Source organism: Mastigoproctus giganteus, chromosome 10 (assembly GCF_048544385.1).
Source record: "Mastigoproctus giganteus isolate SK-2022 chromosome 10, ASM4854438v1, whole genome shotgun sequence".
NCBI classification, from domain to species: Eukaryota; Metazoa; Arthropoda; class Arachnida; order Uropygi; family Thelyphonidae; genus Mastigoproctus; species Mastigoproctus giganteus.
This window is the reverse complement of record NC_143584.1, coordinates 158,789,345-158,805,050: the sequence shown is the minus strand read 5'-3', so window position 1 is coordinate 158,805,050 and position 15,706 is coordinate 158,789,345. Positions and strand designations below refer to the sequence as shown.

At 36.3% G+C, this 15,706-nt stretch overlaps 1 protein-coding gene across 1 annotated transcript in view; it reads left to right on the top strand.

Annotated features, from left to right (window-relative positions):
* The window catches only part of LOC150079412 (uncharacterized), a 178,054-nt gene that overhangs the window by 135,055 nt on the left and 27,293 nt on the right, over nt 1-15,706 (top strand). The window contains exon 7 of the mRNA XM_090383056.1: nt 6,054-6,185. Coding sequence (XP_090239182.1) covers nt 6,054-6,185 — 132 coding nt within the window. The remainder of the gene's footprint in view (nt 1-6,053; nt 6,186-15,706) is intronic.

Sequence of the window (15,706 nt, the reverse complement as noted above, 5' to 3'; positions counted from 1 at the left end):
TACTAATGCTAAATTGTAACTAATAGAGGTGTGTTACTTTGGCTGCCTTGTGCTCCTTCAGTTACCAGTTCATCGACAGCCACTTTACTACCATTTCTTCACTATACATACTAAATTCTAAATTACTTGTATTCTGTAGATCTGAATAAAAATTTAAATGTTAATTACATGAGTATTAATTATCCTGATTATGCTACTGAATCCTGAATCAATATATAATATTCAAGAAAAAAATTTATGCAGCCCGCGAAAATCATACCATCACACAAAATGGCCCGCGACAGAAATGAGTTTGACACACCTGCTCTAGATGATCTTGCAATGCTTCTTTAACCAGACTCCAATATTTTTCCTAGAATAGAAGTTAAATTAACAGGTCTGTAATTACTTGTGTCATCCTTTGATTCCCCTTTGTGAATTGGGGATACATTTGCACATCTCCAGTCTGTGGGGAACCTACCCTCAATCCATGGATGGAATGCTCTCATAATTATGACTAAGGGTTTGATTACTTCCTTTGCTACCTCCTTTAATATAACTGGATAGATCCCATCCACTCCAGGTGCCTTTCTTATGTTTAACTTCAACAATTTCTCCTCCACTTTGCTCTCAGTTATTACAAAATCATTTAGCTCCCTGTTAGGGTGTGATAAACTTCTGGGATTTCCCTTCCTAAATATCTCCTCATGTGTGAATATAGATGCAAAATACTCATTCAGTTTGTCAGTTACTTGAGCAGGATCAGCTTCCTTCTAGAGTTTACATAAGTAAAGAAGTCTTTACTGTTTCTCTTGCATCCTTTGCCACAGATTTCTTGTAATCTGCCTTCACTTTTTTGATGAAATATAAAAAAGTTGTTTATCTTGCCAATCTTTATTTATTATCCGATATGGTATATATAGTAATCTACATACATAACTACAATATAAACATATATCAAACCAATTCAGTGTCCAAATTAAAAATATATATACAAATTTTTAAAAACTGAATACAAAAAACACATTATAAACATGCCGGCATATTTAAAAATTTTCCAATGTTTGTTGTTTTAAATCCTTAGCAGTTAAATTTTCAGTATATTCTTATAATTTGTAGTCTTCACTTTTCCCTGTCTTGAGTTCTAATACATTCCATAACACTTCAAAAGATTTCCTAATTTCTTTGGTCATGGCATAACTCTCTAGACCTCGATATCTTCCTTATCAGAATTTTCATTTTACTTAGTGTCAGGTTTATCTGGTATAATTCCATTGACTGCATTCTTTACTGACAGATCACTTATCAAAATTTTGTGTAATATTAAATGAATTGCTGGTATACTCTGTTGGCACTGCACTGCTTTCTTCAGTATTTATCGTGATATCTGGCCAAATAAATCTGGCTTTACGAAAACAGTTTTTGATTGTTTATTTGGAAATTAAATCCCAAACACTAACCATCATATGCACTGCATCTAATAAATTAATTCTTTTTTCTATGTCTTTAGCTTGGGCATCATCACTTTCTTCAATTTCTGCAATAATTTTTCGTTGAATTGCACTCCTATACAATGTTTTGAAAACCTTTATGATTCCTTGATCCAAAAGTTGCACTGTGGACATTGTATTCACTGGAAGAAATAAAAGTTTTATGTTGTTCAACTGCACATTCAGATAAGCTGTACAGTTATCTAAGGTAAGTGCAGATTTTTACTGACTTGCAATAATCCTCTTATCTCATTCCTTCAGAATGCCCCTCTGAAAACACATGGATACTTACTTTTTCCCATTTATGAAAAGATTTTTTTTATTGTGCCTGACATTGCATGTAAGAAGTATAATCTCTTTCTTTCTGCTTTTTTCTAGCTGTTGAATGTTCATTTATGAATAATAAAGTATGCTCAGGCATTACTCTAAATTAAACACCAGTTTCATCACTGTCAAAATTACAATCAGGATTAAATTCTTACAATAAATTAGGTAAGACATTTTCCACCCATTTTTGTGCTGAACCTGTATCTGAGTCTGATTTTTTTCTCCTTGAATTTTTTTTGTACACAGTGTTATGTCTCCCCTTCCACCTGCTTTGCTACCCATCTGTAGGCTTAAAATTGTTTACACCATGTTCATTTACAAATTCCTTTGCATTTTTTGTTTTTTAGGATATTTCTACTGATAGGAGCATTTTTTTAATCTTCCACTTATGAGCCATCTCGGAACCACTTCTTCCACAAGTTCATTCTTTCCGCATCTTTTTCTTTTCTTGTTCAGATTGTCATTCTCAGTCACTCCTAATTCGTACAGTTTTCTATTCTTTAAAAGTTTACACAAAGGAGGCTGCGAAAAATTGAGTTTTAATGCAGCTTCTCTCTCTCTGACTATACTTAGGTAAGGCATCATAAGCACTTAGAATTTTGTTCTTTTCATTCAAACTTAAACCTCTACATTTCTGTGACATTTCTATTCTAAAAAAAATAAATTGCAGTTCAATTCTGGACAGAAGTCAATTGCAAACTAAACTCAAGTCTATTTACAGAAAGCAGACAGTGGATACAGTACCATACATACACACTGTGAGGTCACTTGATCACATAAGTACATTTGTTATGAGAAAACCTCAAATGTTTTAACAGTGTGATAGTGGGTTAGATTGCCCCTTTCCCTGACCATATAGCCCAAAAGCATCATTTTATTGATTGTCCACTTGCTTTTGTTTACAGACACTCTCCATCTTTTCCTGATGGCTAAAGATGCGTGGCGGAGATTAGAAGTTAAAAGGTACCATGAGGGATGAGGTTGTAAACGTTATTTGGTGTGGTTTGGGTTGTAAATAATCAACAAATCTCTGACATGCACAATGTTAGATATTCTGAAAGACATATTTCTCCTAATTGAAATGAAAAATAACAACAATAAACAGTTATATGATCATATAAAGTGGCCAAATTTACATACATTATAATATAAATGGTTTTGGATTTTCATTTTTGGTTTTAATAACTGACTGATAACAATAACTGGCACTAACATTAACGAGCATTCACTGTATGTACAAAAATTGGAAATTAATAAAAAAAAAAAAAAAGAGAAATTTCTTTGCTCAAAGATTAGTGTGAAAATAAGATGCCACAAGCAGGAACAATATGCAAGTAATACTATTTTAGCGTACCCTGTTTTTATATGTGAAAGGCAGAACAGTGTAATACATATCTGCATTTTGTCCGTGGGATCTTGTTTTAATATCATGTTGAGATTTATTTTTTTCTGATGAAGTAGACCTTTCCAAAAATATTCAAATGTATAACAATGCAAGGAAGTGAACTTATTCTGCAACAGCACCCCCCCCCCCAAAAAAAACTTAGATTATTCCCATAGTCAAAAAGTCCATACACAATTCTTTGAATTTGTCAAACTCTCCACCTTGACCACATTTGCAGACAACTTATTCCGTCATTCCATAGCACATTGCCTGAAGGTAAACTTTTTTGTAAGATCAGGTCTACTGTTACTCCCTAATATTTTATATTTGTGCTCTCTGCATCTTATCTCACTCACCAGTGAGTGTATTCCTTCATTTTATTAATCTCCCTCAGTGCTCTGTACAATCAAACTTTCTCCCCCCCCTGGCGCCTCCGCAGCCAGGTGGGAAGGAGCAGCAGTGCGTAGCACACACGCTTCTTGATTAGACCGGGGTTCGAGCCCGTCACCACCAAATACGGAGGATGCGGAAAGGTCAGGGAATGACCACCGCATATTCTCGGAGCAATATGGCCTTAGTTGCTAATGCTCCTAAAAACCAAAAAAAAATAAAATAATAATAATAATCTCCCCCCCCTTCCCGAGTTGCCTAATTAATAAGCTCTGCAGATCATTCCACTCCTCATAGAAAGAATGCTTATTGCTGTTCACCAATCCATTTAAAATTAGTCCACTGGTCCTTCCAGGATAAACAAGTGACTGCGACCAATATATAACAAGATATATGAGCCACACAAGTTAGTTGTTCTCATCATGGCACATTTTGTTGAAGTGATGAGAGGAGTGTTATTATCAGATATCACATTGCTAGCTTGTTGATTTATACAATCTGTGACAGCCTGCACCACTCAAAGTCAACTGTTGGTGATATTATCACGAAATGGATGCATGACAGTACCACTATGTACAAGGAAACTGTAAACTCACTCCACATGACCAGAGTATTCAGAAGGATAGTACAACAGTCACATCCCTACAGAACACTAACCAGGAGTTTAAGGCACCAACAGAGATTGAGGTCTGCACAAACAAACTATATCTCGGGCTCCATCTTCAGTTTTCTTGGGAGAGTGGCAATGAATAAGCCAAACATCACTAGCTGCAGTCAGTGATCTCACTTTGCATGCTGCAGTTAACACCATGATTGCCATAAAGCAGTGGAAATTGATTGTATGGAGTGATAATCTTGCTACACCTTGTTCCAATCAGATGGGTGGGTGTGGGCATAGGGGATGCTTGGAGAATGTCTGCTACCATATATTGTGCCAGCAGTGAAATTCAGAGGAGGTGGGGTTGAACTGTTTCTTATGGTACAGCATAGGACACTGGCATCCAACCTTTTTTTGGCTAGAGACCTAAACAGATAAATTGAAGGTAGCAAATTACAAGAACAGTTCCTTAACACTAGTAATGCATTTTTAATTTTTGATAACAAAAATTAAATTCCATATTTAGGGATGTGCCGTATACAGCCCACAAGTTCATCACCCCCAACCTAGGACATTTGGTTTGTGTGGGAAACATGATACCGTAGTGAATGAAAATGCTTTCTTTTCAGGACCTGCTATGATAATTATACAATGGCTAGTTCACCTGTACATTTGTTCCACACATTATAGCAGCATAAGACAATCAAAGTTTAAAAAGCAGTGAGTCTCAAAGAGGAAGTATTTTTGCTCAATGTCATATCAGGTTTTTAAAAGTTTATGAGATGTAGTGGGTTTCAAAAAGGAAGATGCATTTTGCTCAATGTTTCAGGTTTTCAAGGTGCAGTGGATCTGGAAAAGGAAACATTTTTGCTCAGTGTCATAGCAGGTTTCCAAATGTTTATGAGATTCATTTTTTTAATTCTATGGTCTGTCACTATAATATATGAAACAAATGTACGGGTGAATAAACCATTTATTATTAATGTAGCAGGTCTCAAAAAGGAAACATCTTCACCTAATATCATATTGGGTTTACAAGATACATTTTTTGACTTTGATGGTCTTGTGCCACTATGATGTATGAAACAAATACATGAATGAACAACCCATTGTATTATTAACATAGTAGGTTCAAAAAGGAAGCATTTCATTCAGTGTCATATATCAGGTTTTGAAACATTTACAAGAAGACAGGAATTTCTGTTAACTATGTTCTTAGTTCGGAAAAACATAAGCACCAATGTGTACCTTAACATTTTGGACAATTACATACTCCTTACAATATGGCAGTTCTTTGGTAAAAATCCATGTTTGTGTCAGCTGCATCATTTTACTCCCTAATACTGATATACTACCAGCACTCTTTGAGAATGGTTCATGGACCATATACAAAATTTGGAATGACCAATGTCCTGAGTTCATCCCATTCAGATGAGGGGCAGACCAGCATGTCCCACATTGGCAGCTCAACTGATCACCGTTCTTCTAAAGAAATGGAGACCTATACCCATTGCAATCTATTGTTTGTTGATGGAAAGATTATCCAGGAAGGTGGGGTGTGTCATAGAGGCCAAAGGAGGGCCAACATGCTATTGAAGATAGTGAGTGACATCACTGGGAAACTGTTGTGTTTAGATACTTTTTTGGAGGGTAGTATGCAAATGAATTTTGTAAAAGTACTTTAAGATACACAGATTATAATCTAAATTGACAATTGCTTCATAAAATTCCACATGTTTTCAGATAGTTAAATTTTAATTTATTTAAATTAAATAAAACATGGCTAGCTTTTGATTTTATAAATCTAACATAACATTAATTTCATTTCAGTATACCATCAGCTCAAGTTCTTATTTTTGTTTTTTAATTGAAATTTTTTCATTAGACTTCAAGTTCATTTGTTGCAGTGCCCCAGACACATCCAGTTCAGCATCATTCAACTCAGGTATCTCTAAATCCTGTGCCTGCTGTCAGCTCTCAGCTTTCTCCACAAATTAAACAAACATATACAATGCAGGTTTGTTATACTTTGAATAACTATTATGTATGGTAAATAATTACATATACTACTTTGCTATCAACAGTTTGTACCCTCTATGTATATCTTTTTTCCCATTAAATATTTTTAAGTTTGTACTAGGAGGCTACGGCCCCTGCTCGCTGTGTTCACTTCTTTTGATAAAGTCAAATAAAATACTTACAGAAACTTTCGACACTGTGTGTCTCTCTTCCTCTGCTATGAATGCATAAATACGTCACTTATGGAAATCAAGCATGGTACCACGTGGTCATGTTAGATAAACATAGTGTGTGACCACACTTAAACAAAAGCTTGTTTTACCACAGTAAAACAAGTTTCTGTTACGTATTTTAGTATTTGTTACGTATTACCACGTAACCCACATCTCTCTTCTCCCATTAGCTGAATAAATATCACTAGGAGGAAAATTATTTTAATGTATAGAAAGATATGTAAACTAATTAATTCTTTATTTTTTTTTTTTTTTATTACTGAACTTGAATGGCAAATCTGGAATTTGTTGCATTCAACACAGTTTTATCCTTTATCCTCTTTCGTCTGATATTTTGGAGCTTTCTTTTTAATGAAATCCTAAACAAGAATGATATTAGAACCCATAGTATTTAGTACTCTGCGTGGGTTGAAAGTTGAGAAGATAGAAGATACTTGTTGACATTAGATTTGAATTTCTGTACATTGTAATTCTCAGGAAATACATATGAAGGAAGATTGCCCTACAGAACAGAAGTAGAAGGGATAAATGAAGAACATAAAAAGTTAATTCTGGAGTTTAGAGTTGGGAAGTGAATTACTGTTGACTAGTTGAAGCATGTGTTTAGACTGGTTTCAAAAAGAGTGGTGAGATTAATAATGCCAGTTCAGGAGAACAAGCATGCAGCAGAAACTGGATGTCTGAAAGATAGAGAGTGGAGAGACTGGAAGAGACGGGTCGTTAATTAACCCAATTTCCATCTTTTGAATAGGGTCAAGAAGCTGCTTGAGAGAAGTTTTGGAAACATCACCCCATATGCAGGAACAATATTCCATGGTGAAGCATAGTTCAGATTTGTAAATATTCTATAGGTGTTTAGAAGAAAAGTAATGCTGAGAGCAAAAAAGAAAACCCAGATTTTTTGTTTTGTGTAGTAGAAGCAGTATTTGTGATATGCTTATGTAAAGATAGATTGGAAAGTCAGGGTATCCCCCAGTAGAGAAATGTGATCTTGTCTAGAAATCTTAGTACCATCAAAGATAGGTATAAGAGCAGTATACTCTTTCTTTGCAAGAATTAAGACAGGCCTCAGTTTCAGAAGGACTGAAATTAACCAATTTTTCTTAATCCCATTGAGAATTATGGAAATTTGTATTTAACTAATTGATGAGAAGAATTGATGATATTTGAGGTGTGCTGTTTTCAGTTTCTCAAACTGGAAGGTTTAGTGTGTTATCATCACTACAGACTGGAAGGTTTAGTATGCTATCATCACTACAGACTGGAAGGTTTAGTATGCTATCATCACTACAAACTGGAAGGTGTGGTGTGCTATCAAATCTATATATGGGATTCCACTCAATGGAAGTAGCTAGTAATATAGAAGAAGAAGAACTCTTTATTGCATACAAAACGCACATGCCATACACAATACCCTTGACGGCTAAAAGCCAGGGGTTGACATTAGGTTATATATGAGAGGAAAAGAGTAGGAGAAAGAACTGAACCATATAGAACACCAGCATTAGTTTAACCATGGCTGCCAACTCCCAAGATGTACAATGGAGAATCCATCTTTTTGATTAAATATATTCCCTCTCTGTCATATTAGAGTTGGTATCTTAGAGTTTCCCCATATATTTACAAAAATGGTGTTTTTCTCTGCCTCTTTCATTTTGTAAAAAATAGTAAAGCATTAAAATCAGAATTTTAAAAATATTCTGTGAATTTATTTTTATTTCTGTTAAAGAATATGGTCATAATAAACACCTGAGAATTGTTTGTAATGTAGACTTCAAAAAAACCAAAACAAGCAAAAAAACAGATTTTTTTATGAAAAAACCTCTGTTTTTTGCCTCTTTTGGCCAAAAAACCTCCTGCTTTTGTCCTGCCTAAAAATACCTAATCTCCAGCATTTCAAAATTCAAAAGAAGCATCTGTGGAGAAGTTAGAAGATAGAACTATCATCAACTGCACTGAGTGGTTAGAGAGGGAAACTGACTACTCAATTTTTAAAAAAATGGTCAGCAATCTATAAGGTAAGCTTGTTTAGAAGGCCTTTAGCCAAACATGATCAAAACCCTAGTAAATTTCAAGAGCAACTGCTTGAGCATCATTAGACTTTTCCATTGAATTTATCCAAAGATGATAAACATAAGCAAATATATCACCAGTGGATCAACACTGGAAGAATCCCATATTGGTGAGCATTACCATTAGTAGAAGCATATGATGCAAAAAAGAAAGAAAGCTTATACAGTATCAGCTGAAAAAAAAAAACTTCCCATTTCACCCATCCATTCGCTCAAAAAGTTTGTCCAATTCTTCCTTGAATTTATTTAAGTTATCAACTTCCACAATGACAGATAGAGGTTTGTTCCAGCAATCAACCACCCTCTGGCTAAAGGCAAATTTCCACACATCTTCAGATGTGCATTCAGATAATGTGGTTCTAAGTGGTATATTATGAGCCTTTCCAATACTTTGCCCAGGTGGTGGTGGTGGTTGTTGTTGTTGTTGTTGTTGTTGTTATTTGGTTTTTAGGAGCATTAGCAACTAAGGCCATATTGCTCCAGGAATATGCGATGGTCATTCCCTGACCTTTCCGCATCCTCCGTATTTGGTGGTGACGGGCTCGAACCCCAGTCTAATCAAGAAGCGTGTGCTACGCACTGCTGCTCCTTCCCACCTGGCTACGGAGGCGCCTGCCCAGGTGGTAACAAGGCTTGTTGGCCTCTATGATTAACAATCATTTGGAGGTTTTTCTGGATTCTTTAAGATTAATTTCAGGTTTGCCAGTTTCCATGTGGTGGGAAATATACCTTTGTTTGGATAGTTATTAAATAGTTGGAGTAGATATTGAGACTGACTTTTTTGGCAAGAATTTTTATCATTTCTGGTTCGATTAAATCATGGCCAGGGCATTTCTTTTCCCTGGTTCTGTTAAGACCATTTGTTAGTTCTATTTTGAAGGGGGGGTTCTGTATCTGAAGATACATAGGCCTCATTCTCATTACAGATGTTGGCTTGTTCGTAACTGGGAACAGAGTCAAGGATGTTATTCACTGTTCCATCCCAAGTGTATATTGGCAGTCTTGTCATAGTCTTGGAGTTGTGCTGGATGGGAAGCTATCCTTCAGAGAACATGCAAACAACATCAAGGAGTGAGTATGCCAGCAAGCTCCTGAGGGTCACCAGGAAGAACTGGGGCTTGAAGGCGTCAACCCTAAAGCTCTTCTATGAGTGCATCTTCCTCCCAATAGTCAGTCGTTTTACTGCTGTGCAGTCAGCTCTATGGCTGGGGCATAGAGCTGACTACGGCACTAAAACGACAACTAGACCAGGCACAATGCACCATTCTCCTTATGACCTCCAGGGCCTGCAGAACAGTTTCTACTCCTGCACTATAGGTCCCATCTGGCTAGTTACTACTTCACCTCGGGGTGTTTTACCATTATTTAATATGCCACAAAAGACAGAACCTCCCATGCACAGTAACAACATAATTCTGGACTTGAACAACACTATTCAAGAAGAGAAGAAAAGAATCAGAGGTGAACTGATCTCCAACTGTCTGGCAGACTGCCTGGGCCGCCAACCTATTGCGTAGAACCATCCATAATTATATGCCTACAGTACAGGAACACTCCAAACAGCTTAACAAATGGTTCATACCAAGTCTATTTTCGACTTTCTTACCAACCAGACACAGAAGCCTGAGTGCTAAACTCCACAACACGTGGAGTTTGGCATTCCTGACTGCATCTGTAGAATGCTGGAGACAACCCGCTACATTACCTTTACCTGTCCAATCTGTGAATGCCTCTTCAAATTCTCACAGAGGTATATGCACAGGAACAGGCACCACTGCTCATACAAACAAGGGAAAACTTTGTAGCTTTCAACAACTTCACGGAACTTGTTTTTAAGCGACGACACCTGATGGGACACCCTGACCAGGACCCTACCCAGACATGACCTGCCTGCAGGCTCCGCCTACATCTTAATGGAACTCCAAACAGAATGAACCCACAGATAATGACAACCGAACTTGGGAAACACTCCAGATCATGACTGCTGACCTCATGATGGGGTGGGATTACATAAGCTGACTCAGCCAAGCTTAGTGGGAATCAGACCTCTGCCTAGTAGGCTCCCTACCAAGAAACTGCTTGCTAACTCATTGAGGTAGGATTTCAACCCTTCTGGGTACCCACCATGAGTGCATCCATGGACACCAAGATTTTACTGTCAGGTAAGGATAGTAAAGCTGTTTGCAAATATTGTAAGTTTGGTCCTATATTTTGTCCAGGTTTGCAGTATAGTGATATAATATGGAAGCTTCCCAGGGTGGAAATAGTTTGAGCACAGGCTGCTAAAGCGTTGCATAAATTACTGATTTTAGTGACTGTTAAACTAGGGTTTCTTATTATCAAGGCAGCCCATGAGGTGTCTGTAGTGGCCTCAACAATTCTATATGATCTAGGATATCCTTGAACCCTACCACCATGGGAGTAGGATTCTTGGATACAGGCAATGTCTCTTTCATTTTCTTCCGTGATAATTCCGATTTGGTCTGCTACTGAATGGGCTCTCTGGGCATTTAGTTGTAAGAACCTCAAGGTTTGGCCATTATTCTGATTATGGGAATGTTCCATAATTTATTTTCTGCTTCAGTTGGTTGACTTCTTTGATATATATATGGGTCATTTTGGATCCCTAAGGTAATGATTGTAAGGTAGTCCAGCCAATTTTATAATTTGTGCACTTTGTCTCTTGAGTCTTTCTACATTCCTTGTAGTGCAGAGGCTATGACTTTTGTCATAGCCTCTGCACTGCTACTAATCTGTCTGCCTAATTTTCCTGAGTCCCTTGATTTTTTTTTGACTTAAACTCTTTTCCCAAGTTTTTTGTGATGGCTTGTTTTATGGCCTCAATTGTGTCAAGTGTAGAGTCTTCAGAAGATCTTAAGATGGCCACATTTTCATCTTTGCCCTGTTTAGGCAGAGTTTCTATATTTGCTTCCTGTATTTACTGTGAATCTTGTTGTTCATTAATACTTGTGCACATGATTGAGTTTGTTGCCTGTGTATTTTTATACGTGCAGGTCAGTCACTACATATTCAAGTATATTGTCCAGTACTGGATTATCTTTTCTCTAGTTGTAGCAGTGATCCTGCCAGTTTTCTTTGTCATTAAGTGCTCAAGTGACATTGACATTGTATAAAAACATTTTGGGAATCCTGTTGTCTCGAAACTTTACTAGACATGTTGGACAGACCCGCTAATACTCGTAAAATCGGGCAGATGCTATACTATTGTGATTTTCTCTTGTAGAGAATCTGACTCCTCATTTTGAATTTAATCAATGTTTTGAAATTTAACCAAATAAAAAATAAAAATAGAATACTAAATATAATAAATGGGATCGTAAGATTATATTTTAAATCAGGAAATCTCTTACCTGAGATATTTTCCAGGAATAACTGCATCCATGTAAGATGTAATCAGAATAGATGGAAATTGTTTCAAAGACCTGCTTAAAGAAAGGGAAAAACCTTGCAAGACAAAGGAATAAAAATAAGCTTTTACCCTAAATCCATGCATGGCTAATAATAATTGAGAGTATAATGGGAGAAAATTACCGGAAACTTAATGGGGGCTTTTGATCTATACCATCTTCAAAGGAGAAGCAAGCACGTGTTGAAGGCTGTATATATATATATATAGCTCCGGCATGTTCCGTTGTCGCATTTCAAAAGCATGAGGGGATGAGTAGGCAAAAAGGAAGAGAAGCAGGATAGAAGGAAAACTCCCACTCCCTCATATTTCACTAATAGTTTGGGAATTTGAAAATCTAGGGATTTATAACAGCTTAAAGGTCATTTAGAGGAAAGAATATGAAAGTTTCCACTCGGAAATCCGGATGCATGACTACCCACATCCGTTAGTAGGGGGTCCTGAATGGCCCATTCACTGCAGTCTTGTCTAGATGATCCTACAATGCTTCTTTTACCAGTGACTCTATTATTTTCCCTGGAACAGGAGTTAAACTAACAAGTCTGTAATTACTCATGTCACCCTTTATAAATTGAGTATACAATTTGCACTCCTTCGGTCTGCAGGGACCACCCCTGAATTCAAGGATGCTCTCATAATTATAGCTAAGGGTTTACTTACCTCCTTTACTGGTTCCCTTGATATCACTAGATAGATCCCATCCACCCCAGGTGCCTTTGTTACGTTTAACTTCAACAATTTCTCTTCTACTTTGCTCTCATTTATTACAAAATTGGCACCTCCATAGCCAGGTGGGTAAGAGCAGCAGTGCGTAGCACACGCTTCTTGATTAGACTGGGGTTCGAGCCCGTGACCACCAAATATGGAGGATGCGGAAAGGTCAGGAAATGACCACCACATATCCCCGGAGCAATATGGCCTTAGTTGCTAATGCTCCTAAAAACCAAATAGCAAACAAACAAACAAACAAACAAACATTACAAAATCATTTATCTCCCTGTATATTAGCTTGATAGACTTCTGGCATCCCCTTCCCTAAAGAATTCCTCATGTGTGAATGTAGCTGCAAAATACTCATTCAGTTTGTCATTAACAGTAAAACTGTCAATATTGAGTGGACCAATTGGATTCATCCCCTTTCTTCTAGTGTTTACATAAAGAAGTCTTTGTAAAAAAAAAAGTTTTTGCTATTGTACTTTGCATCCTTTGTCAAAGATTTTTCATAATCTGCATTCGCTTGCCTGACCTCCTTTGTGACTTGATTATAGACTAGTTTATATCTACCATAGATTTCTGTGTCACTCAATAATATATATGCATCCCATGCACTTTTTTTCTTTGCCCTGAGGTTCATCTGACAGCCATTTAGGCTTATACCTTCTAGAATATTTCTTAGTTGGTGTGAAAAGCCTAATAGCTTCTATGATTAATTCCTTGGATGCTTCTCATTTAGAATTTGCTAAAACGGTAACATCATCAATTGGTCCCTTTTGTGTAGAATTTAAAAACTGTCTGAGACCACTGTACTCACCGTTATGAAAGCAAAAATCCCTGCCTTTAAACTTGATGGTAGTTACATCTTTAAGTATTTTTTTTTTTTTTTTTTGTTTGTTTTGATTGGTTTTTAGGAGCATTAGCAACTAAGGCCATATTGCTCCGGGATATGCGGTGGTCATTCCTTGACCTTTCCGCATCCTCCGTATTTGGTGGTGATGGGCTCGAACCCCGGTCTAATCAAGAAGCGTGTGCTGCGCACTGCTGCTCCTTCCCACCTGGCCACGGAGGCGCCACATCTTTAAGTAAACCTCAAATCAATACACTGTGATCAGTGCCACCTAGTTGTTCCTTTATCTTCAGATTCTTAGTGCATGAATAATCATTGCTGATAATCAGATTAAGAGTATTACTTCCTCTTGCCTGTTGCCTCTCTAACATGCTGGTGTAGAAAAGTCATGCAATATATCCATGAAAGTCATGCTAGTCTGTGAGTGACTAACCCACGAAGTTCCAGTCGATATTTGGAAAGTTAAAATCTCCCCATTATAAGGCATTCTGATTTACTGGCCCACTCTGTTTCTTTGCTCATCAGAGTCATTAAGCCTATAACATTTTTGCTTTTTATAATAAAAATTATAAGAAGTAAAAGTTCTATATAAAAGTTTTGCAATTCAGCCCACAAATATATAATATTAATTTGTTTTTTCTGCATTTTAACAACTAATTTATGGTCTGGTGATGGGTACCTGCAAGGTTTCCGGAATATCACTTTAATATATAGGAATTTAGTTATTAACTGAATAAAGTATGTTAATTTAATATTCATGTGGTATAACAGTGGTAATTACTAAAAGTATAATTCTATGGAAAAACACCACATAATGTCCTTCCCCACTATATTAAATGGATGCTTTATTGTTGATATCTAATTATTTATCTTTCTGCGCACATTCAAAATTTATAGAAAACCGCAAACTATTTTAAGTATTTTAATATCATTTTGTAGCTTACCAAAATCATTATGAAATCCTCAGAAGAGATGCATAAACTTTTGGGATGCCAGATGCAGAATACATGGCCCATTGTTCTTATTAGATTTGTTGGAGGGGTACCCCCTTATGTCCTTTTTTGTCGATTACACACTTGACATTTTTGATTCCCATGAATTTTTCCTCAGACCTTCTCATTATCTCATTGTTGCCATTATAACTACAGTTCTGGAGACTAAAATAAAATGGTTTAGTAAGTTTAGAAATAAAAACACTAAGTTGTGCTTATGTATTTTTATTCATAAGTAGTAAAATAAATGGAACTTTCAGCCACAATAACACATGTATGGGCTTTTACCGAAAATAATTACTTATCTTTTGCTGCACCATTTTCGAACTTAATTTCTTTTTTGCTAGATCTCTCACTCTTTTCGGCAAGAGTAGTTGGGTTGGACAGCATTCAGTTTGTTGATCGTTTGTCAATTCATCTTTCAGTCTGTTTTCGATTTTCATATATCATTTAATTTTGTTAATTGGTGCTTTATATCTTCATTTTTATAGCCTAATATTTCTCCTATTTTTTTCTTATTAGAATTGCTATTTTAATAGAATCAAAATTCAATTTACAAACGTGATCACAATAATTAGCACTTACTGTAATTATTTTATGGCAACAGTAAAAAAAAAATAATGCTGGCTCGTTCAGATTATTGACATTTTGAGTTATTGACGTTCGGATTTTCAACACTCTACTGTAGTTTGTTTATTGTTCTAATAAGTATGATTTGCTTAAAGACAGCATCAACTCCAAAGTTTTCTCCTGTTTCTGTGTTAGCAATGATGGTACTTTAAATTCATTGTTTCTGTAGCTCAAAATGAAATAAGCAGTTTTTCATCAAACTGCCACACACAATCAGAATATTATTACTTCGAAAGATATTGTGTTGACAGTCTGTGTATTATACCAGATATTGACTCATCTTTACTCATTATATCATTTCAACTTAGGTGTTGTTAATTTATGTGCTGCACTGGGCTACATGCTAAAGTGAAACTTAGCAACTCCACAGTCATAAAAGATGAAACTGCATTTAAGATTTTTAGCATTGTTATCTTCTACAGAGAATCATGATGTAGAGCTAAATTGCAGGATAGATGTGTGGAGGTTTGCCTTCAGCCAGTAGATGGTTGATTGTCAGATAAAACACTTATCTGTTGTTGTTGTGGAAGTGGATAGTTTGAATAAATTTAAGGAAGGTCTAGACAAATTATTTGAGGGGATGAATAGGTGATGTGGTCTG